We start from the raw sequence: 25000 nt of genomic DNA, 5'->3' as shown, positions 1-25000 counted from the left end.
TGTTGCCCCCGCTGCCCTCCCTCCCTCTCCCTCATCCATCTTCCTGCCCTTCTGACTTTTTAGTCCTCTTCCTCACCACCGCATCTCATCTCATTCGCATCACCTGTTCACAGTCTGTCTGGTTAGCAGAGTGACACACTCATACACACAAACACACACAAGGATGCTTGGAAAAATACACACATTTCATTTGACTCTGTCTCGCTGTCAATCTGCTTTAACCTTTATTTCTCATTCTCTCCATCATCGGTCTTTCTCAGGAGAAAAGGGACGTAATTAAAGTCAATGCAGTATAATGTCATAACCTATTGATTAGGTTTCCCTACTTTGTAATTTGCACTATACCCCTTCAAATTATGTCTGTCTGTGTTGCAGATGTTTCTGCATGATTTCAGCACTAGACATCCAGTTTTACATAAAGTTTTGAAATGTTGCCAAAAGAATTCATCCAATTTTGATTTGTTTCCCCCCAGTCCGACTTAAGACAAATACAGTGCTCCTAAATATTGAAAAAGAAAGCATTAGATCAAGAACGAAATCTAAATTAATAAAAACACATTCATGAGAAAATTGAAATCTTTAGAGATCTGATTACTGAACCGAACTCCTGCCAGCATGTTAGCTATGCATCATCCTTTCATCCAAGGATGAAAACAGAGAAATGCACTTAGCAATATTCTGAGGCATAACTAATAACCACATACCCACAACAAGCTCCCTATATATCCAAGCATTATGACATTTTTATCAACAGATGTGCTCCCATTGCTAAACCATAAGTCCAATATTTGTCAGTGTTTTTTTAATATTTTTTCCATCTTAACCGGACTTTGACTTCCTTCTTCAACATTTCTAATGATGAAGAATAAAAGCATCCAAAAACACAATTAAATTAACTAAGAAAAGACACACTAATAATATTTCCTTACTGATTTTTGACCTGTCTGTGCCAATGAAACACTGTTTGATAACACAAATGCACAAACTGTCATTTTAAATGATGTTTGATACTGACTGATGTGGTTATATAATAGTTAAGTGCACAGGTCACATACATCCACACTGTCTCGATTGCACACATTTACTTGTTCTCTCTCTCTCTCACACACACACACACGCATACACACATTAAAACATGCACAGATGCACAGGGGCAGCATTAGTGTATAAGAGAAGGGTTATTGCAATATAATCCCATATTAAAGCTACACTCGCTGTTCTGATGATTGGTTCAGAGGCTTTTAATAGCAACACACACACACACAAACACTCTCATACACACACTCGCATATCGACAGAAGCACTTGGAATGCTCGTTATAGGCAAAAGTTGCAATTAACGCTGCATGGTAGCACACACAAAATAGGCACTACGCACATACTGTACACAAACGCAAGCAGACGTAATCATATGCAGCAAATCCCACTGTGACAGATGGATAGGATTACTCACCTGCCACACACACACACTCACACAGACATACATCCAGACTGTGATGCTGTTATCACACTACTTCTTTAAACAGAAATAAGCATATGTACAGTTGCTATAAACAGCCTCACTGAAGTAGACATGTACACACTTTTGTTGAAGCTACAGAGACTGTCTCAGGAAACAAGACACCCTCCCAAAATGAAAACAGATACTGTGTGGTTTATGTGTTTGTTTTGGGGGTCCAGAGGTTAAACCTAAGGATTTTGTCCAGTTGGCTCGCTGTCGCTTCCTTCCATACAATCACCGGTGCCTCCATTCAGATCCTGGCCAGTGTCTTTAATCATGAATGAGCTGCTTTGAAAATAAAGTACTAGCTGCAGGCTGCGAGACTGGAGAGGTTCCTCAGAGGGTCCTAATAGAGCATCTTTACTAAGAGGCAAACATTTCAGGCTCACACACACTTACTGTACACACCAGTTTTCCCCTAACAACTGTCTTCCATTGCTCTCTCAGTCACTTACCTTTTCTTATCCTCCCCTTTGGTCCGCATGCTTGTTCTCCGTGTCTCTCTCTCATCTCTGATAGTCCTTTAGTCCTCAGTAGCGCTCTCCTCCGACTCTTTACCGCTCTCTATCTCTCTCTCTCCGTCTCATTCTGTTGCTGCTGATCCTCGCATGCTCGCGGAGCTCAGTGATCCTCCCTCCTCTCTCCCTCTCTCTACCTCTCTCTCTACCTCTCTCTCTGCCTTTCTCTGATTGCTCCCTCGCACATTTTTTCTATACCCACAGCTGTTCTCACTCTCACTCTCTTTCTTTTGTTCTCACCGGTTTCTTTAATACCATCACTCTGTTATTAACTCCTCCATCTTCTCTCTCTTTCACTCTGTCCATATCCTCATTGCTGTCTCTTTACCGGTGGCTAATCCCATGCCGTGCCCCGGTTTTGTGTCTGTGTGTGCGTGTTTGTGTCAGTGTGTGTGTGCTTGCATTGACCCTGGCATGGAGGTAGACCCAGTGAAACTTTGGCAGCGCCAAAGTGTCTACTCCCGGGAGCCGAGCCAGGACACAAACAAACACACGCACCCTCGCACACACAGAAACACACACTCTTGCTTCGATCAGTCACTTTATTTATATCTTTGCTTTTCTGTGTGAATGCCGGTCCAATATAGCCTCGCTTTCTCTCTCTCCGTCTTGGTCTGTCACTTTCTCTCCCCCGGTAGCTTCACCTCGCTCTCCCCTTTGAGCTGTTTTGTCACTGCCCTCCCTCTTCTTCGCCCCACTTTAGCCTCCTCGCGCCATTCTTCCTCCGTCTCCCATGGTCACACCTCGCACTCACCTCATCCTCTGCGTTTGACTGTCCCACATCCCGCCCTCTCTTCCTTCTATCTCATTCAGTCCCTTTATGTCTCTGCTCCTATTCATGCCAGCAGAGGATGGTGCTGCTTTCTTTCTCAAGGCAAACAGGACAAAAAAAATTAGATAAACTGAATAGAAAGTGAGATTAAACGCCATATGACATCAGGTTCTAATTATGCTTAATTATGAGCGCTTTGGTTTTTTTTTTTCTGCACGGCGGGAGCTGTGTGTTTGCAAATTAATTTCCTCATTTGCCATGCACCAGGGAACACAGGGGTATTTCTGTCGTCTTTTACGGGCAAGTTTAAGAGTTTTAAGCAAGAAATCAGACAAGGTTTAGTTACTTAACTGAAGGTAAGCCTTCAGTTACTGTTAGCTGATGAATATATCAAATAAATGTAAGCAACCAAGCAAACCATATTTGTAAAGCACATTTCATTCCAGGTTGAAGTACAATGCTCGAGTTACCATGGAAGTTGCAGCCATAAACACTATGTGGATATTGTAAAGATAAAACATTAGACATAGTAAACAGTTAAAAACAGACGCATAAGTAAGACACGTGAAGAAGAAGGAATAGAAATTAGAATGAATAAGATGGAGATGCAATTATAAGCCAATTAATCGATAAGTCCTTAGAAAGTTCAGTAAAGGAAGGGATGTTACAATCCCTTGATGCACATACTTCAGACTATGAGTGGGAGTGATAGTGCCGTCTTGGGGTTTTTCGAGTGGGAGCCAAAGAGTCAAGGTTAGATGGATAGAAAAGTAAGAAGACGCATAGGGAAGGCAGAGCCAAGGAGTGATGTCTGTATGGACTGAACTCTCCCCCTCCTTCAATCTGATGAGGGAAGATGAGAGAAGAAGAGTTTAACTGGTCGATTATTGTTGCACATACTTGCAGTTGTGAGTGATAGTTGGGGCCATTTTCAGAGAGGGGATGGGGGTTTAGGGAGGGTAAAAGCTTCATTGGGGTCATGAGGTCGCTACCCTCCTTCACTGGTGTTTCGGTGATAGGCCCACAACATCTCCAGAGGGCTCATTGGCAGCACCTGGCGTCCCAGGTGCACCCTTCTCTGCTTTTACTCCGTTGAACCCTGCCGTTGTTAGTGGTATTTCAGGGCCCCAAGTGGTGTCGCTCCTTTTAATCCGTAGCCAGTGGCTTGCCTGTTCAGTCATTTTTCAAACAAAAATGTCACACATTTGCTGGTTCCAGCTTCTAAAATGTGAGAATCTGCTGCTTTTCTTCGTAATTCATTCTTATTTTCATTAAGATTCAAGAGTTTTGGACAAATGATGCAATTTCAGGACGTTACTTTGGGTTCTGGGAAATTGCGATGAGCATTTTAAACAATTTTTGACATTTTATAGACTGAACAATTCATCAGTTAATCCTGAGAACAATCCACAGATTAGTTGATAATGAAAGTACTTTAAAGTTGCAGCCTTAAATTAAAATCAGCAACCAACCAGTAAGAATTAATGAGACATTAAAGCCATCAAAAAAAGTAAGAATACAATAAAATAATAATTAACGCTAACAGCTGAATAGTAACACATAACAAGATGTGAGTTGAAACAACAAAAGGAGTGAGAATAAAAAAAGGATAAAACAATTAAGACTGGCAGGCCAGAGTGCTGAAAAGTGCAGCTAAAAGGAATGTTTTCAGTGCAGTGTACGCACACTAATGAAGCAGAAATCCTCACGAATCTAGTAGAACTGTTCTGCTCCTTTTGTGCACAATGGGTTATGTAACTGTGCTATGAGTTATGTCTGTCAGTAATGTGTTTGTGTGTGTATGGAAAACGAATTATAGTGTGTGTGTGTGTGTGTGTGTGTGTGTTCCCTGAGTGGTCCCTTGATGCAGCGTCCACATAAATGTCCCTCCTGAGCCCTCCCCTATCTGAAAATAACTGGTGATGTATGCGCCACTGCAAAGCGGTTGACTCACCTTGCGTTGTGTTTCAATTGACCTCTGATGAGGCAAGCAAAGGTGTGTGTCTGTGAGTGTGTGGATGTGTGTGAGAGACCATGTGAATGTGTTTGTGCGCGTTACATAAGCAGTGAGGGTGCAGTGCAACACATGCGGCCTTCGAAAATAATTCACGTGTGCACAGAAACATACGTGGTTGACAGGCATGAGACGGTTGTGCTGAAGCTGTTAGGTCTCTAATTTGATTTTGAGTAAAGGATGAGAAGCAAAGCATGTCGTCGTCAAAGAGGAGGACGAAGAATACAGTGTGTGAAGTAGAGACTAAGTTTTTTTTTCCATCTCCTCTCGTTATTCCCTTCCCCTTGACCTCTCCCTCTCTTTGCTATCTCAGCCTTATTTGTACCAGCTGATAGTGTCTCTTGCACTTGACTGGTAAATGGGAGTCTGAGGACGCATTGATCTGTTTTCTGAGCGGTGAACAGGCGTTCATTTTCACGCTGAAATGCAAACACCCATGCGCACACATAGACACCCGTATTACCCCTTGCTCCGTCTCAGCCTCAGACAAACACTCTGCCACATCACCCTGACACACACAACAACTCTAATTACACCTCAGCACAATCCATCTCTCTCTCTTTCAACCCCCTTTACTTCCCACCTCAGCCCCCATGTGTCTGGAAAAAAAAAACGTGTGTGTGTATGTGTGCGTGTAATAGAGGGGGGTCATGGATGAGCATGTGTCTGTGAGGGTACAGTGAGGAATGCTGCAGGCTCGCAGTGAGACTGTGTTTTGTAGATGTTCTATTTTAAAAAATGATGAAAAATCACAGTTGAGAGCAGCGTAATGACTTGCCACCTGGGGGGGACACCACAAAAGGCAGAGGAAAAGAGGGGAAGGAGAGGAGAGCACAGCCAGGATATGGACCCAAATGAAGTGCTGTGAAAGGTATCAATGGGCCTGATGTGGAATTATATGAAAGGATGGCTGTTATCATGTCCCTCTGAGCTTTAAATGGAAACTCATTTACTCATTTGTTTTGTGTCTGGTGTGTATTTTGCAGCTTGCATGACTTCCTATCTATGTACTAGTCCTTAAAATAGGTTAAATGTCTTAGATATTGGAGTTTAAAAGGTGAGAACAAACACCAGAATCATCCATGTGTACCTGGTGGATTACTTGATCTGCAGTTTCACACTGTTGAGTGACAGTTGTGACTAACACGCCAGAAACAATCCTTTGTGTTCCTCTAACAGATGAGACCCTGATGCTTAAAGTATTTAAATCAGGGTTGTCAAAGTTGACGCTTTAATGCGCCATCCTAATTTAAAATGAATGATATGTTAATTATGTTTAATTGCATCAATCGCATTTCACTGTTTATCCCAACGGGCATCTCTTGGGGATAATGAACTTTACGCAGAAACTTGGTGACATAAAGTGAGTCTAAGTAACTTCTGAAGAGGAGTTCTCCCTCTCACAACACTCACACACAACACAGCCTTAGTTTGACCTGTAGCTTAGTTTGTCAAAAGTCAAAAGTAACTTAAGATGGATACTGATTTTATGACTTATCTGTTTGTGATACTGATACATTTCAATGGTTTTATAACCATGCTCATGGCTGTGCCGTGACAGTTGGACGGTTTTGGTTTTGTTGCTGGAAACCAGTGTGCTACAATTACTGAGGATACTCCCTGTGTACCTTCAGATGAATCCAGGTTGAGGACAGAATAAACAAGCTGCAGCTGCAGTGGCACTGGAGTAATGGTGTGTTTAAATGAGATGAGAATGTGATGTATGTCATAAATTGTCTCAGGGAATGTGAGCAGGAGGGAGTCCACAAAAGATAATTATTTAAGACAATTTCTGAAGTCAAGTCAAGCCAATCTTTTAATGTAGAGCAGATTTAAAAACAAGTACAGTTGACCCAAGTGCTGAACAGGCACTAAATACCAGAACAAATGGTTCAGAAGCGAACAACAATGAGAACAGTGAAAACAATAAACATAATAATAGAGAGCAAATTGCAGCACAGCTGAAGATGAAGTCGATTAGGCTCCCCTCAATCAAATGCAAATAAGAAGAGGTGGGTCATAAGCAGTGATTTAAAGGTGTCTGTTGTCTGAGCAGTTTTTATTTGAATAGGTAAGCTGTTTCAGAGTTTAGGGGCAGCAAACACAGAGGGCTGGTTGGTGCTGCTTTTGTGTCTCGCTCTGGGAACATCCAGGAGCATCTGACCAGTCGACCTCAGCGCTCTAAGTGGAGTATTAAGATGTAAACGTTCTGCTAGATAAGGTGGGATCAGCTCATTTAAAACCTTAGAAACAAGGAAATAATCTTAAAATGAATCCTAAAACAGACAGGGAGCCACTGGAGGGAGGCGAATACAGGTGTTATGTGATCCTGTTTTCTTTTTCTAGCTCCAGGACAAGCAGATGCATTTGCACTAACTGCAGAAGATGAAGAGACGACTGTTCTGCACATACAAAGAATTACAGTAGCCTAGAGGTGATAAAAGCATGAATAACTCTCTTGAGATCCTTGTGAGAGAGATAGGCCTTTACCTTAACCTGGAAATGGGAACTGTCAAAAATCACACCAAGATTCGTAACGAAATATCAATTTGTGAACAGCTTAAGGGCTAAAGGCCCAGAACCCAGCCGACTGTTGATTTGCCTCACATCGCCTATGTCATGGCCAGAAAGTTGCACCTGAACACACCGCAATGACTACAGCCAACGGCCACCTAGCAGGAACATTCTGCGCCTGCATAGAGAGAATAACTCTCCATAACAGCAGGCATTGGTATGTATTCATCATTCAAAAAGGGAAACTGGAAGACCGACAGGATTCAAGATGCTAATTAGCAAGTTAGCACATGAACAACACAACCTGATGTTGAAAGCATATTTACCTTGTGTTAGCAAACAATAGCACAAACAGTTAGAAACCATTTCTGTTAAAGATCTCAATGGCAAAAAACATGAGCTTACCAAATATTATTGGGCTTTTGTTAACTTTCCTCACTTCCATTTCTCATCTTGTGCACTGAGTTAAACTGCCAATCAGCATGATTTCATCACCAAGTATTCTGATTTAACATGCTGAATTGGCCAAAAAAAAGAAAAAAAGCCAAAAAGGGCCGATGAGGGCCAACGGTGCTGAACACAATGCCACAAGTAGGGCGACCGATGCTCACCACCAGCCCATGTTGACCAACATCTGACCGGTGACTTGGTGTGTCAGGGCCCTAGAGTCCTTTAATAGGTTGGGTTGTCCAATCATGATGATGTCAGTCTTATTTTCATTAAGTTTCAAAGTTTATTTTCAGCCATATTTAGCACTAAAGTTAATGCAAATGAACAATGAGGTGTCAAAATCAGCAAAATCAGCAAAGCGTGGGTGTGTGGCAGGTGCACTGTGGAGGTGCTGAAGGTGCAAGAAAAGGTGATGCAGGGTGGGTGTCAGCTGTAGGAAGGGAGAGACAGGCAGAGACAGGGAGCCCATGGGTCAGCTTTAATAGCCTGTATGGCCCAGGTGAAGTCGTTTAATAGTTGTTTAGTTTGACACTTTTGTTCTGCCGAGTGTAATGAACATTGCAGCTTCTAGGGGTTTCTAGCATAGCTTTAGTTTAGTCACGCAGGTGCACTTTCAGGTAACTGTCATCTTGATTCACCTCCGAAATTACAGCTGTTTATACATTATTAATGAGAGTGTCCAGAGTGAGAAAATGGATAGATAAATGAGGCGGAGGAAGGGAGAGAAATCCCAGACCTCGCCAGCATCTGTGTCCTGTTTTGTCAGTAATCTCTTCACTGTTGCGTAAGGCCTTCGTCGCAACAAGCCCTGAGCTTCCTCCCTCCCTCCCTCTCTGTCTGTCTGTCTGTCTGTCTGTCTGTCTGTCACATACACCATCAGTAGTTTTATTAATATACACGGCTCATTTGCCTCCTATATGTCTGTGCATGTCATGTAATGTGTTGATGAAACACATTCATGTGTGAGGACAGGCAGCTGATGGTCAGATATTTGGCCCTTTGATAATTTGTGTTTGTGTGTGTGTGTGTGTGTGTGTGTGTGTGTGTGTGTGTGTTTTTGTTGATGGCGTTAAAGAAGATTGAGAGCACGAGTCCTCAGAGAAGACCAATTACACTGAAGTAGGGCAATACAACACGTGACCTGCACAAACACATACACAAGCACACACATAGGCACACACAAACACAGTCAACATGAAACCAGAAAGTACTGAACTGTAGAGTAGTTTTAGTGAGTGTGTGTGTTCTTAATCCTATTACTGATCAGCCATCACACACTAAGGAAGCGAGGGAGGGAGAGAGACGGGGTGAGAGGGAAAGGGAGAAGTTAGTTTTGTTACCTGCTCCTCTCTGTTAGTGCTTCCTGTCCATTTATAATAATACAAATACATCATTTAAATACTGTGATGTCAGGAAAACTGTCAATAAAACTGGTTTGACACTGAGTTTGAATTCAAGTGACAGGATTTGATTTTATTGACTCAAAAGCCCAACTCGCAGGGGACCGGTATTATCAGGGGACCTCATTTGATTTAGAAATCCAACCCCTTATCTGTGCTACAGCAGCACAGTCACACAAGATAAGCAAAGTCTGTTGTTTACTCAGTTCTCCTGAAATTATCACCCAGATATGATGTGTACAGTCATTTTTTTCTTCTTAACTTCTTTAATTACCATCAAACTTTACATAAAATGTAAATTTGTCTTTGACAGTGGCATAAAAAACACACAACACAGACGACACTATGCACAATAAATACATATATATTACGTTTTCAAGTTGTCCGTACACATTTCCTATTCTTGTCAACCTAATATCTCAAGAATGTATCAGGGATTTTTTTCAAATTTGGCACGAACGGCCACTTGGACTTAATGAAGTGATTAGATTCGGGTGGTCATGGTTCAAAGGTCAAAGTCACTCTGTCTCATTCTTGTTAATGTGATATCTCAAGAACACTGTGAGGGAATTTTTCTAAATTTGGCACAGATGTTCACTCAACAATGAACTAATTAGATGTTGGTAGTCAAAGATCAAGGTCACTGTGACCTTGCATCCACCTCATTTTTGTGAACACAGTATCTCAAGAAGGCCTTGAAGGAGTCTCCCCAAATTGGCACAAATGTCCTCTTGGACTCAAGAATGAACTGATTAGGATTTGGTGGTAGAATGTCAAAGGTCAAGGTCACTGTGACCTCACAAAACATGTTTTTGGCCATAACTCGAGAATTCACATGCCAATTATGACAAAATTTCACACAGATGTCCAACAGGATAAAATTTTGGAATGTTGACATTTTATATTCAAAAGGTCAAAGGTCAACTTTACTTCGACATCATGATATTCTGCAAAAACGCTTTTCCGCCATTACTAAACGTCATATCTCAGGAACAGAAGGGGAAACAGTACTAGTCCTGTGCGAATATGGTTTAAAACAACAACAGAAAAGACATTATTTAAATCTCAAATCTAAACAGACAATCTAATCTACACAATCTAAACATGGCTCCCTCATTTTAGTAATCATTACATACAGTGCTTACTGTGGTGTCAGACTAAATTGATCTCCCTGCACATTTAAACATGCAATGGCAACACGAGGGGTAAAAGAGAAGTAGGAAAGAAAGGAAGAGAGATTAAAGGAGAGAGTATGCTGACAGGGTCTCTGGTGTCACTGCACTGCAGGAAGAAAACTAAGTGCAGAATGGGGGTGGTCACACACACATCCAAGAACATACAGTACTCTTCCCTAGTTAGACAACATTTGTTAGTCATACTTATAAAAACATTTCCTTTATCAATTTTTGTGTGTGTCTGCCTTTATATTTACTCTAAAACTGTACTCGGCAAATTGTGTTTTTGTTTGCAGACATGACTGAAAAGTTTTTATATTGGAATGCTGGCAAGCACAAACACTAACACCCCTGCACATTTTGATCAGATGAAGGCTGTCACCTCATTAGATGCCGTTCATCTTTCATCTTCAATTAGCCATCCATCATCTTTCATCTCTGTCTCATGTTTCGCTTTTGTGCCAACAACTCTGGAGGATAATTAAACCCAAAACCCTGGCTGCAGAAATACCTGCACATCTGCCATGTTTCTGGAAAAGGTTTGCGAACTTCATTCCAGCAATTAAGCACGGCAGAAGGGATGGATCAGAAAACGTTAATGTAAAAGCAGAACAAAACAAATTGACTGTGACTTAAAGCAGGGCATAAGCCAAGACACCCTGCTCCAAACTGGACCTTTAAGCTGAGGTAAGCAGTTATCTGGAAAAGCCAAAAAAACCCCAAAAGATTCAGAATTTGAAAATACAGCCCTCCTTCTGCAGCTGCAAATGCTTCATACAATAACTTGTATGAGTCCTAGTCATTCATTTCAGTTATCCTGGTCCCATTCTCAGAACCCATTGGCTGTATTCGGCGTCTGACTTCCGGCAGACACCGAACACAGCCTCTGGGGGGAGACCCCCGATTTCTTGGCATTCTGGTTTGATTTGGGAGGGGGAGCCGAATTTCCGTTTCTGACTTCCGTTTGTATCTAAGTAAACATGCTGAACCATTGCGATGTTGCGAGTTTGCAGTGACACCAATTATGTTCCGCCTCGTTAGTTCACTGCACGGACCGTTTAACCTGGCAACAACTGCAGCCGCCTCAAACGTGATTGGTCAATATCACACGGACTACAAACAGCCTACAACCAGAAACCAGGGCTCTTCCGCTCTTCTTCCGGAGGCAAGATCTCTGGGGTTTGCCTACAGATGAATGTAGAGTCTGTATATAGAGACTATCCTGGTCCTGATGGTGATCCCGATTCGGTCAAGTTTTGGGCCTGTAAATTCCTGACAAATGTATGTTGAGGCTCTAGCTTGCTATATGAACATGAACTTGAACTAACCACAGCTGTCTTCCTTTGCTGCAGTTAGCAGAAGGCTAAACTATTACCAACATTTTCTCTCCATCTCTAAACTGTTTCGCCGATGTTGTCACATGTTTTATTGTGTTTATTGTCAGACTCTCCTTTAGACTCTCTTTTTAATAAGTCTGTCTTGCTGTTTTTGGGGTTGCTTTGCAGTGCAGGCAGTTGTTGCCAGTGCTGGAATAGCAGCTTTCTGTGCAGGAGTATAATAAGTATAATATGCTTTGATATACACTCACCGGCCACTTTATTAGGTACACCGGTTCAACTGCTTGTTAATGCAAATAGCTAAGCAGCCAGTCAAGCGGGAGCAACTCAATGCATTTAGGCATGTAGACATGGTCAAGACGACCTACTGAAGTTCAAACCGAGCATCAGAATGGGGAAGAAAGGTGATTTAAGTGACTTTGAATGTCGCATGGTTGTTGGTGCCAGACAGGCTGGTCTGAGTATTTCAGAAATTGCTGATCTACTGGGATTTTCACACACAACCATCTCTAGGGGGGGATATTGTCTTGGCACATGTTGGTGCCCCTTAGTACCAACTGAGCAAGGTTTAAACGCCACAGCCTACCTGAGTATTGTTGCTGACCGTGTCCATCCCTTTATGACCACAGTGTACCCATCTTCTGATGGCTACTTCCAGCAGGATAACGCACCATGTCTCAAAGCTCAATGAGTTCACTGTACTCCAATGGCCTCCACAGGTAGCACAACATCCAGTTAAATGCAACACACACACACACACACACACACACACAAAACAGTTAAGTACATAAAACGGTCCACCCCAGCTTTGACTCTGTGCCCTTTAAGAGTCAGACTCCTCCTGGTGACCATGAGGTGCTTCAACCCCTTTCAGGCTCACCTTGTCAACTCTCATTGGTGTGAGGGTCATGCCTGCTTGTTCACGGACAGCTCAAGAGACTATAATCAAGATGGCAGATGAAAAAGAGAAAGCAAAAATATCAAAAGTAAAAGGGCAATTTAATGCTCTGCAGAACAGTTGTTATTTTAAATTTTCTTTCATTTCTTTTATTCATTTTCTCGATTTTCCACAAACATTTTCAAATTGAGTTTTACTGTGTTTCATTTTAGGTTGTCAATAAGTAATTTTATTTACTGGACAGAAAACACAAAGAGCAGGAATTTCCACAGAGAGAAATTATTAAGAAAGCAATCAGGCAAACAAACAAACAGGTGATGTAGATGGAGAAGAGGAAGGTGGAAGGGGCTGTAAATTACTGGAATTTAGCTTCACTAACCAATCAATACTTCAGCAATCTAACAATTAGTATCCTATGTGTGTTCTATATGCAGACTATTTTGATGTTCATGCCTTTGGTTATTTCTGTTTTCATCTGGTCAGAGCAGTTTCTTTCTTCAGTGTTTTCCTCTCCTTTTTTACCCACCACCCCTCTCAGTGTCTCCCTCCTCTCAGCCTCCGGTTGTGGAAAGTTTTGGGCAAAATTTTCCATAAATTTTGTGCTTTAATCAGCTCAAGGATTTTTTTTTCTCAACATTAGTATTTTTTCACACACACTCAAAACTTGAAACTTGTCGAAAACTTTATTTTTCTTTTTTGCCTATGCTCACCTTTCATTTCTGTCTTACCTCCACAGCGATGCTTGCTTCTTCTCCCTCCTCTTCTGTCTCTTGACTCTCCTTCACTTTCATCTTCTACATCCTATTCTCCCCATTACCAGCCTCTCTGTGTGTTTTTGTGTACTTACCTTGGGCCATATTCAGAGTTAAGTGCTCATACTGAAGAGTTAAACCTCATTAAAAACACAGACACTCAAAAAAACCTGCAGTATGTAAATCAGTATGTAAATTTGCCACCAAAATGAAAGTAGCTTTTTGGGAAATCAGGAGCTTTACAGCTATTGTTAGGACACGATTTCATGTGTTTTGATTTTTTTTCTACATGTGATTTTATCTCAGTGAGTAAACCGTCTGTCCCTTTGTGTCGACCTTGAGATTGACCACATTTTGCTTTTCACATTCTATGAACAGGACCCGAGTGTTGTGTCCTTATTTTGTTGAAACTGATGTTTATTTTTTAAGAGTTGTTAATGGCTTAGTAATCCATGTTAGACAATTAATGTGGAGAATATTGAGTAAATAAGTAGAAAGAACAAAAGATAATTTAGAGGCCAAATGCTTTATGTTTTATTTCAAGGAATTCACTACCCATAAGGCTCTGGAGCAAAAAGGGAAAAACAATGTTTCAGATGTTAGATAGCTCTTGTTGTTAGCTGCCAAGTTGTATCCTTAGTCATTAAGAGCTAACTTGTAAAAGATCCATCCATTTTCATTTTTCATCCACTTATCCGAGGCCGGGTCTCGGGGGCAGCAGGCCAAGCAAAGCACCCCAGGCTTCCCTCTCCCTAGCAACACTTTCCAGCTCCTCCTGGGGGACCCCAAGGTGTTCCCAGGCCAGATGAGATATGTAATCTCTCCAGCATGTTCTGGGTCTGCCCCGGGGCCTCCTACCCGTGGGACGTGCCTGAAACACCTCAAGCGGGAGGCGCCCAGGAGGCATCCTAATCAGATTCCCGAACCACCTCAACTGACCCTACTCCGAACTCCCTCCGGATGTCCAAGCTCCTTACCCCTTACCCTTATCTCTAAGGCTGAGCCCAGCCACCCCACAAAGGAAACTCATTTCGGCTGCTTGTATCTGCAATCTCATTCTTTCGGTCACTACCCAGAGCTCATAACCATAGGTGAGGGTTGGAACGTAGATGGACCAGTAAATTGAAAGCTTTGCCTTCAGGCTCAGCTCCCTCTTCACCACGACGGTGCAGCACCAAACACCAATCCATCTCACGCTCCATTCTACCCTCACTCCTGAACAAGACCCCGAGATACTTGAACTTCCTTGCTTCAGGCAGTAACTCTCCCCTTAACCCAGAGGGGGCAATCCACTGGTTTCTGGCAGAGAATCATAGAATCTCTGATTTTAAGTCTAGAGTCTCATTTCGTCAGTTTGAAAGTAGTTGGACTACTTGGGTTGGGAACCGGAGGGTCGCCTGTTCGATTCCCCGTCCGGACCAAAATATGTAGTGTGGACTGGTGGCTGCCGAGGTGCCCATGAGCAAGGCACCGAACCCCCCAACCGCTCGGGGTCCCCTCACTCTGACATCTCTCCACTTTGTGCATGTATAGGTCCTGTTTGTGCATGTGTGTCTCTTTCAGACCTGTGTGTAATTGACAAGCAAGAGTGAAAACTTTGAATTTCCCCTCAGGGGTTTAATAAAGTAAATAAACTTAACTAAACTTAAACTTCTTATATGATGATCACTGACTATTTAAGGGTGGGGATATATGCTTATTGCTGACTACTGGGAGTTAGTTATGATTGATTGGCATTCATGAACATACACACGTGCCTGTGATCAAATCTGAGTCTCCTGTGGGGTTCATTAATCCAGTGTAGCTTTTTAGTACCATGGGTTTTTTTGTGCAAATCTACCCTCAGACCTACAGTGTTTGTCAAAATCACCTCTCCTTTAGGTTGCTGGTGTTGCTCTGTCTTGTATACCTAAAGTTGTCTTCTGTTTTCCTTCACAAAACTATCTCAGGTAACACATGTTAAAAGGGACTTTTTTTGTAGATAAAAACTTTCAGAAATAGTGTCCCCAAAAACAAAAACACAGTGATTTATCCTTTAACTGTTTGCACTTTTCAGCATTAGCTGTTACAAGGAACTCAGGAACCTGTTTCTGTTTAGTTTCTGGATTTTTGTGTGTGTGTGTGTGTGTGTGTGTGTGTGTGTGTGTGTGTGTGTGTGAGAGTGTGTTATAAAGCAATTCAGAATATATGTTTGAAATCTTACCTCGTGGCAGACGGCCACAATTTACAAACTATAGCATGCCATTTAGAATTTGAAGAGGCTGCCAGTGTTCCTGGCAATACTTGTGTTTGTTTATAGTAATTATGGTAATTTGTAAATAACATTGTGGATGCATACAGCATCTTTTAAAACAACATCACTCCGAGCGCCGCCCTTTTGTTCCAGGTCTTGTTTGTGATGATGTTTGTGCTGTTTGGACTTCTGTGTAGATTGTAGCTCAAATTAGCAAGAGATAGAACTGGCCTGAGGTTTTCTTTGAAATTCACTTTAGGCAGCTGTAGACGTGGTGCAGCATCAAATTACCTTAAGAGATTTGAATGTCTTTGGCTTTAGATGTATGGCACTCAGAGTAAGTACAGCACAGTGTCCAAAATGTAATGGTGCGTATTTTTCTCTCTCACACTCAAACACTTTCTAGTCCAGAGTGGTTGCCTGCATGACAGCTATCCTGAGTCAGATGGATGATCGTCACTATGATACGTACATAGACACCTTCACTGGAACCTCTGATCTAGTGGTAAGAACACACACATACCTGCAGATAAGACAAGCTGTCAGACTGTATTGAATGAAGATATAGCTACACACACACACATTCTCCTTCTCTTGTCCATTTCGCTGCAGGACTTCCTGATGGAGTCCTTCCTGCTTTTCAAGGACCTGATTGGGAAACATGTGTATCCCTCTGACTGGATGGCCATGATCATGGTACAGAACAGGTACTACAAGCGCACACACACATATACATATACACACACACACACACACAAACCCTGAAGGTACCTATGCAGTATGAAAACATATAAAAAATTATGGATTTGGGGGCGTTGGTGGCTTAGTGGTAGAGCAGGCGCCCCATGTACAAGGCTGTTGCCGCAGTGGCCCGGGTTCAGCTCCAGCCTGTGGCCCTTTGCTGCATGTCACTCCCTCTCTCTCCCCCTTTCATGCTTGTCTGTCCTATCAAATAAAGGCTAAACATGCCCCAAAAATATCTTTAAAAAAAAAAGAAGATGGATTTGGATTTTAATTATTTGCAGGTCTCGATAAGTATGGGGGAAAAAGGAGTATGAAAAAAACATTTCTGTTTTCAGACTATTGCCTTGTTCTGTTTATTCCAAAATAAAAGTATACACGCAGAGTGTTTTTTTAATGGCTTTTGAAACAGCCATATTGTTTACCTCTGTCTGAGAGAGTGCAGGCCGGAGCGAGCTTGATGTTGTCGAAAACAAGGTGTGAAGTATGGCGTGCAAAACAGCTCTGCCCCAAGTGCCTTATTACTGAGCCAGTTCAGACATCTGCCATTAAATTTAATTGCATATATACATAACATCACTTATAACCAAATATTAAGCTTGAACATTTATGAGTTACGCAGTGGTGTAATTTTGTAAACAGAGCACCTATTCTGCTTAAGGAAACCTAAGGCTGTGTTCATCATTGTTTCCATGGACACGGTGAATAAACAAGGCCACACAGATGCTGTGAAAATCAAATTGTTTATCCTTTGTCAACTCTTGTTCAGTTCTTATTTACAAAAGAAACTAAAAAGTATGTGGGGAATAATAATACAATACTGTTAATTCAATATTAAAAAAGACAAGATTATAAGTAACACTGGTTAGTTTAATTCCTCTTTTGGTAGAGATGTTTAACAGACACAAAAAGAAAGCTAGATGCAAACTTTGTGTAAACTCTTGCGACATCTCCAACATGGGGGAGGTGGCAATTGTAAGCCTTTTGCAAGGGCAAAAGCATTGTCGTTTATTCACCACATCTTCTGTTGTGCGTTGAACTTGTCTGGCTTCGGTGTTAATTGATTAGTTTGAGCTTGCATGCCTCAAAGAGAGGACCTCCATACAAATATTAAAACGAAGTAGGCTATGATATAATATGACCATCTAAAGCTGGGCACAGTATATTCTGCAGAGTGTTGTATTATATTCTATAGTTTATCAGCATAAATAAGATGCACATAGATCAAATAGCAAAACAGCCTATACACACATAAATGCATGAACATTAAACAGTCTCTCCGGGATTACGTGATGTTGTGATCACAGCAATTATATTCAGCCAATCCCCATGAATTCTGCATGACCTTGCAATTTTGTCCCATCACTGCAACTTTTCTTCAAATTTGACTTTAAAAGTGGTAAATCTCATTTCATTGTAGAGCTGCACACAACATCTTGAGTCTCCCGGCCCCTCAGTCTCTCTGTTTATCATGAGGCTACTGCTGCAGGACAGGAGCTCTTAAGGTGCGGACACACCAAACCGACATCAAAGAACTAGCGGCGACGAAAGCCAACTGTTCTGTCGCCTCACGTCGCCCTGTGTCAGTTGCATTTGAACACACTACACGGACTACATCCGTCGGCCAAGTGGCACGTACATTCTGCGCCTGTGTGAGAGAGAGCCAAGTGAGAGAGTGGTACATCCTGACAGCCGAGGGGTTTCCTATCTGTGCAGCCGAGCACCGCAGCACCTCCGCAGACTATTACATCCAGACGGTCCCGGTGTTTCCTCTGCAGGCTCCACTTCACTCAGCTGCCCGACAAACCTGCTGCTTCTTCCCACATTAACCTGAATAACAGACCACGGCTCGGTGCTCCGGTTGGATCCAAACGGAGAGCCGGGGCTAGCTCAGAAACTAGCGGAGGCTAACTGGCTGTACTACCCTCCGGTCATGTTGCGGCTAACACTCCACTAGCCGCTCCCAGCTAGCCCCGGCTCTCCGTTTGGATTCTAACAGAGAGCCAGGGCTAGCTGGGAAGCTAGCGGAGGCTAACTGGCTGTGCTTCCCTCTGGTCATGCTGCGGCTAACACTGCGCTAGCCGCTCCCAGCGAGCTCAGGGTTGTTATTCAGGTTAGAGTGGGAAGAAGCAGCGAGTCTGTGGGCAGCTGAGTGAAGTGGAGCCTGAGGAGGAAGCACTGGTTAGCCCCGGTTTCACTACAGGCAGATTCACTTGCTACAGGGGCGAGGATATAAAACCTGAACAGCCAATCAGAGTGATCTCTCTCACCGACAAGCTCCACCACCGATTCAACATGCTCAATCGGCCGAAAAAAGCCGCCGACGCCAAAGTGCAGACGGTGTGGGACACACCACAAAAACTAGGCCAACAGACGCTCACCGACAGCCCGAATTTGGTCGATGGCCAACCGTTGGCTTGGTGTGTCAGAGCCTTTAGCCTAAAGTCACAGACACACAGTGACAGGGCTAACTGTTAGCATCACATAACTAATGTTTTCCAACAGTTATTAACAGGTTTAACAAAACGGGCCATTTCGGGGTGACATTAACGGCTCGATATTGGATGTGAACTGCTGCTGTGGGGCCTCTGCTCAAGTGGCAAAATATGACAGCTAGTGATGAGATCACATTGTTCTGTGACAACGCTACATCAGACAGCTTTAACAGCCGATTGGCAGCGATCCGCTGCTGATGCCCCCCACCCCCACCCTCTCTACCATTACAAATAGATTTTAATTCTGTGTGAAACACTGAACGCTCATCATATAACGCTCCGAATCTGTGACAGCATCACAGGTATTTTTCCAGATTTCACTTGCCCTTGGAATTTCATTGCAAAAAAACACCTATAATCATCACAACATTAATTGCAAGTTTTTTAAGAAAAGCTGCCGTGAAATCAGGCATTTCAGGCAGCAACAATCCCAAAACCAGTCCCCGAAATCCTGGAGGGACTGATTAAATCAAGAACAAAGCACATCAGGCTGCCTGCAAGGGATCGAGCCCTCACCAGGAACCACTAAAGTTACCCATCACATCCAGATGAGCACTGTGCTTTCTTGGTAGGCTACAATTAGGACAGCCAGTGTTAAAGTCACATATCAACAAACCAGCATACATCAATAACAGCCTAATTTTACATGTGATCCGTGATGATTAAGACACTGCAAAATGAGCATATTGTTAATATTATAGAGACTCCCCCACCCAAAATTTCACAAGTCATGTTCTCAGGGAAGCTCATGTTTTATTAAGAGGAGCCAATCTTCCCCTGGCTCCCTGCAGTTCATGCCCTGCAGGTCTGCCTCTGTAACTGAATGGGCCACGACTGCCTCAATTCGACCTGCTATTGGGACTCTGAGGCTCGGTATATGTGAATTATAAAAGATTGTTGACATCCTCAGTGCATCCACACAAACCCACACAAGGATGAGTTCGAGATAGCAAAGCCGGGGATCAGGGCTGCCATGATGAGAAAGGCTGATGTGACAAAATGTGTGTGTGAGCTGCTGTGGTGTTTTTTTTTTGTTTTTTTTTTATGATGTGAGCTGGAGGGGAGGCTACAGCTGTGTCAAAGGAAGAGAAAAGGCAAATAGGTAAAAGTGAGAGTGAGGTAAAGGAAAGGACAGGTTGATAAGGAGTGTCTGCAGACTAGGGTTAGGGAAGAGAGGTGCAGGGAGAGAGAGAAAATCCCGCTGAATAGAAAAGGGGACGGAGAGAGAATGTCACTTGGCTGTGAATAATGATGACTGACAGATGGATGGTGTCGGGGCAGAAAAGACTGGGTGCAGATTTGCTACTTAACTTTAGCAATGCATGAAGTCACAACTCACTGATACACCTGCACACTATGTGAAGATGCTATCATGATCTGTCATTGTGACAGAGGTTTTAAAGCTGAAGCAATGTTGCAGTCTTGTCTGAAATGGCGGTATAAAGCTGTGGGCTAGAGCCGCTGTCAGAGCTGAAATTCTTTGATAAACAACAAATAAGTTTCTGATCACTGACAAATTCTCATCTGTTTATTCTTAGACGTGACTTTATTTTCCTTGGGTTTGTTTTTCATTTATTAATCATTCATCAACACTCAAAATGCTGCACGAGGAAGTTATTTTTGCAGCATTTTTTCCACTTCATTGGTGTATTTTGTTTGTGTGTGTATAATCAATTGTGTGTTTCTGTCCCTCAGAGTGTTCCTGAGAGCCATCAACACCTACGCAGACACAATGAACCAGAAGTTCCTCAATAACGACGACTTTGAAGTGCAGGTAAGTGTGTTTGTGTTTATTTACAGGCTTGTATTGACAGCATCTCATGTATTTTGCTTGTACTGCTTTTCACGTGGATCTCTATTGTTGCTCTCCACTGTACATCCCTCCTTCTTCCCCGCTCCTCTTTCCCGTCTAGTTGTGGAATAACTACTTCCACTTGGCGGTGGCGTTTATTACCCAGGAGTCTCTGCAGCTTCAGCATTTCTCGCCAGCAAAAAGGAACAAGATCCTGGCAAAGTGAGAGACGGGCCGTATAATTTCCTTATTTACCTCACCTACTCTCTGCTCTAATGAAACACTCAGTGATCTGTGATCTATTTTGGAGTCTGCATTTACTGTTTACACTCCCACAGCCTATTAAAAACCGTGTGATGCCTGTGGATAGACATTCAATTTAGCTCATGTTGGGGCAGATTAGTACAGCGTTATCTTTCCCACTGGGCTGTTCAGTTTCTGAAGGAGAAAATAACAGTATTGATCAAGACATCGTTTCGAAACAAATAGGCTGATTTCTCTTTCTGTGTCTGTTTATCTTTTTTTCCTCTCTAAATTTCAGATATGGAGATATGAGAAGACTCATTGGCTTTGCTATACGTGACATATGGTACAAACTAGGTAAGAAAGTCTAATTTGATTTAATTAACAGGGTGGCTGCAGGTCCTTAAAGGTCCAGTGTTGGATTTAGGGGGATATATTGGCAAAAGTGGAGTATTATACAATAAGTATGTTTTCTTTTGTGTATAATCACTTGAAAATAAGAATCATTGGTGTTTTCGTTACCTTAGAATGAGCCATTTATATCTACATAGGGAGTAGGTCTTTATGTAGGGAGTCTGCCATGTTGCACCACAGTGATTCTGCAGTAGTCCAGAATGGACAAACCAAACACTGCTCTAGATAGGGCCATTCGAGTTTTTGTGTTTTCACGTCTGCCACCCTGGTTATCAGCCCCTCTGCAGAGCAACATCTACAACGTGTTGGCGTAACACTGATTTGGAGAATGAAACTGCTTTATTCACTGTTTTTACTGGTTTAACTCATTTGGTGTGTTTGTTTTGGAGAGGAAGAGACCTCTGCAATTAATTCAGCTCCTGGTAAAAACCTCCTGAGGAGAGAACACTGAAGGAATTCTAAGTGGGAGAAGTTTCAGCTGGTTGCAATTTGCAGTCCTCACCACTAGGTGCCACTAAATCCCCTTAAATCTTACATACTCTTTGTTTAAAAAGTCTTAATGTCTTAAATACACATTCACCAATTAAAGGCCCTAAAAAGTCAGATTGGATGAATCTTAAATGTTTTTCAGTCACGTTACTGCAAGAATTTTCGGTGTTGGCTCTACAGGAAACATGATTTTAACAGGAAGGAAAAACTATTTGCTGGGCATCCACTTTGTGTATTTAGATCACACAATGAAACTGCGTTGTTAGGCCTTGTTGGCCAGCTTGCTCGTTAGTTTATTTGTCAGTGCTGAGCTTTAGAGATTACCATCAGTGTCATTTTACCTTTCCCATTGTTTGGTCTTCAATTTAATTCAGAGTGGTTTTAAAAAGCTCTTAAAAATCTGAAATGTAACTTGTTTATACCTGTAGACACCCTGTATTGCTGTGCTGTGGTTGCCTTGCTGCTTCTGTTTATACAAACATACGTGTTTATCCTCATATTAAGGCACCTGCATGTGTGTAGCTGGGTGCGCAACACAGCCAAGCATCCGTGGAATTTGTTTTCAGCACAGCATGGTAATCAGGGTTCACAATGTCAGCACCATTTCACAGGCAGGTATCAATATAACATATCACCCGTGCAATATGAGCCACAGTGTTCCTTGGCAGTCAGAGGAAGCTGCATGTACAGACATGCAGGCTTATATTCTAGAGACAGGAAGTTCCAATTGCAGAAGGAAACACAGCTTGAATGGGGATGTGTTGGCGGACACAGACCCGTGGAGACTTCCTGAGGGCAAGAGTTGGAACAGGTGGGGAACAAAGGAAAATGGGTCAGGTATGGTGTTACCTGCCTGTTTCATGGCGTGTGTGTGTGTCTTCCAGGCAGTCATAAGATCTGTTTCATCCCTGGCATGGTGGGTCCCATCCTGGAGATGACCTTGATCCCAGAGGAAGAGCTGAGAAGGGCCACCATCCCCATCTTCTTTGACATGATCACCTGCGAACATGCACACTATGGAAACTTCCACAAGGTAGAATCACACACACACAATTTGTGCACACTTCTACACACAGGAGAGCAGAAATATTCACAAAGAAAACATCATCAACAAGACATAAAAAAGAAAAATTCACTTTTGCATTCGCAAAATACACACAGAAACGCTGGCCCGTGCACATTGTGCACGTCCATCGATTTCCTGTGGCACTGCATGAAAGTAAAAGAGACACCTTAATTATGCTTGCATAATTGATTTCTTCTTCTATTCCTCCTCTTGATTGTTTTTCTATCTCCTTTTTTCTCCCTCTTTGCTTTTTCTCTTTGTCACTCTCTCTTTTCTTCTGTAGTTTGAGAACGAGATCATTCTGAAGTTGGACCACGAGGTGGAGGGCGGAGGGGGAGACGAGCGATACATGCAACTGCTGGAGACCATGTAGGCCTGAGTATTAGAATATACCACAACTAACAGCTGCCTCTAAAGGGATACCAATTTTCAACCAGGTCTGTGTCACCACGGGGTGGATAGCATGTGCGTATGAACAGTGTTTGGCTTTGTCATACGGCGGATTTTTGCTCACGGCAAGTGCAGGGACTTCCCAGCATTGGCAGTATGAGGGGAAGCCAGTCATTGTTCATCTGCACACACTCTGAAAAACACAGACCTGGTTGAAAATCGGCAAAGTATCCCTTTTAATGTCTTACAAGTTGACTACTTAGGTGACCAGACGTCCTGAAAAATTTGAAACAGTTCCTAAATACAATTCTGTTCTTGTTTGTTCAGAAAATTAACCACTGTAGAAACTGATAACATTGAACAAGCTGCATCATCTGTCTTTATGCTGTGAGACTTGATTTGACTTGAGACTTGGAGGCAAGAATGCTGAGGACACGTGTCTTGGTGATACAGCATTATTGAAAAATGCTGCACTGAACGTGTTGAGTATTTTGGAGCGCTGCCAAATAGTCATGAATAATTAATAACATAACAGAGGTGTGTGCAACAAGCTGCTGCTGTCACCGGCATAAGGAAGACTCAATTCAAATAAGAATACCCCTTCATTAAATTATACAGTTGTCTACATGACTTAGTAGATCAATAGCTTAACTTTATAAATCCGTGAAAATATTCAGTCCAGATGTTCTTTCTTGTCTGTTGCAAGTGCACCGAGTAGGCTTTCATAAATAACAGATTACTGATGACAGATGTATGTGCAATGTAGCCGCCATGGGCAGAATTTGTGATACAAGTATGTAAAGCCCTTCACTCCCACTTCCCCTGTTCGAATTTATTCCATTCTCATCTGGTTACCCTACCCCTACTGTATATAAACAAGCACATAATAATCAAAGTGATAGTACTGCTGGGATATAGTACAGCATGTTACAAAAGTGGTTAATATCTTGACTGCCCTGGCTTTTCTCTTGTGCCTCTAACCCTCAAAAAGCTAACTTCTGAGTCACAGTATTGCAGAAATCTGTCATAAAACTTGCAGCACTCAAACACTGCAAATCAAGGCCAAATTCCTCTGATGATTAACTTGTGAATGCCTCTCTGCCAGCCTGCTGGACTGCTCTGCAGAGAAACCCACGCTGAAGCCACAGGTGCAGCACTTTGTCGCCTTGGTGAAGGGACTCCTCATTCGTCTCCTTGACTACCGCACCGTGATGAGCGACGACAGCCGCAACAACCGCATGAGCTGCACTGTCAACCTTCTGGTAAGCCCCAACGTCTTTGAAATACACCGGATGTCTTTGCTTGAACCTTAAAATTGCTACGTGCTTAATCATCTTTACTAACGCCGTCTCCACAGCCAAGGTGTTCAATTGGGCTTTCTTAACGGGTAGCAACCAAGTACAGGATCAAATAGATAGCCAGGTCCTTGAATTTCACCATATTGCTGTGAGCCTTTCCTCTTTAATAATTGCATCATATTCTTGTTTTCTTCATGTTTCATTGATGCTCTGCGAACCTTTCAAAATCTCTCCTATATGTTCAGATCCTGGCACACATCACCATAGATTTGCATTTATCGACACTAACCTTGTGATTCATGCACTGTACTTTATAGCCGTAGTATTGAACCCTACAACAAGGTGCTGATCTCACACACACGCCCCCCCACACACACATACACGCGTCAATAAACTCATTATTAATTGAAAGACTAACATAAGGAAAGACTAGTAAGTGAATGTGTTCCACAGGGACCTGAGTCAATAGTCTCATCCATATAAAAAGAGCCACACTGATTGAAGAGATC

The 25000-nt window shown here is 42.5% G+C and overlaps 1 protein-coding gene across 1 annotated transcript in view; it reads left to right on the top strand.

Annotated features, from left to right (window-relative positions):
- The window catches only part of LOC126389464 (dedicator of cytokinesis protein 2-like), a 148815-nt gene that overhangs the window by 98177 nt on the left and 25638 nt on the right, over positions 1-25000 (top strand). The window contains exons 27-34 of the mRNA XM_050043180.1: positions 15970-16068; positions 16176-16270; positions 20495-20573; positions 20713-20813; positions 21133-21191; positions 22622-22770; positions 23087-23172; positions 24299-24455. Of these exons, the coding sequence (XP_049899137.1) occupies positions 15970-16068; positions 16176-16270; positions 20495-20573; positions 20713-20813; positions 21133-21191; positions 22622-22770; positions 23087-23172; positions 24299-24455 (825 nt within the window). The remainder of the gene's footprint in view (positions 1-15969; positions 16069-16175; positions 16271-20494; positions 20574-20712; positions 20814-21132; positions 21192-22621; positions 22771-23086; positions 23173-24298; positions 24456-25000) is intronic.

Source organism: Epinephelus moara, chromosome 4, assembly GCF_006386435.1.
Source record: "Epinephelus moara isolate mb chromosome 4, YSFRI_EMoa_1.0, whole genome shotgun sequence".
NCBI lineage: Eukaryota > Metazoa > Chordata > Actinopteri > Perciformes > Serranidae > Epinephelus > Epinephelus moara.
Note: the sequence above shows the minus strand (reverse complement) of the source record. Positions and strands in the feature narration are given on the sequence as shown.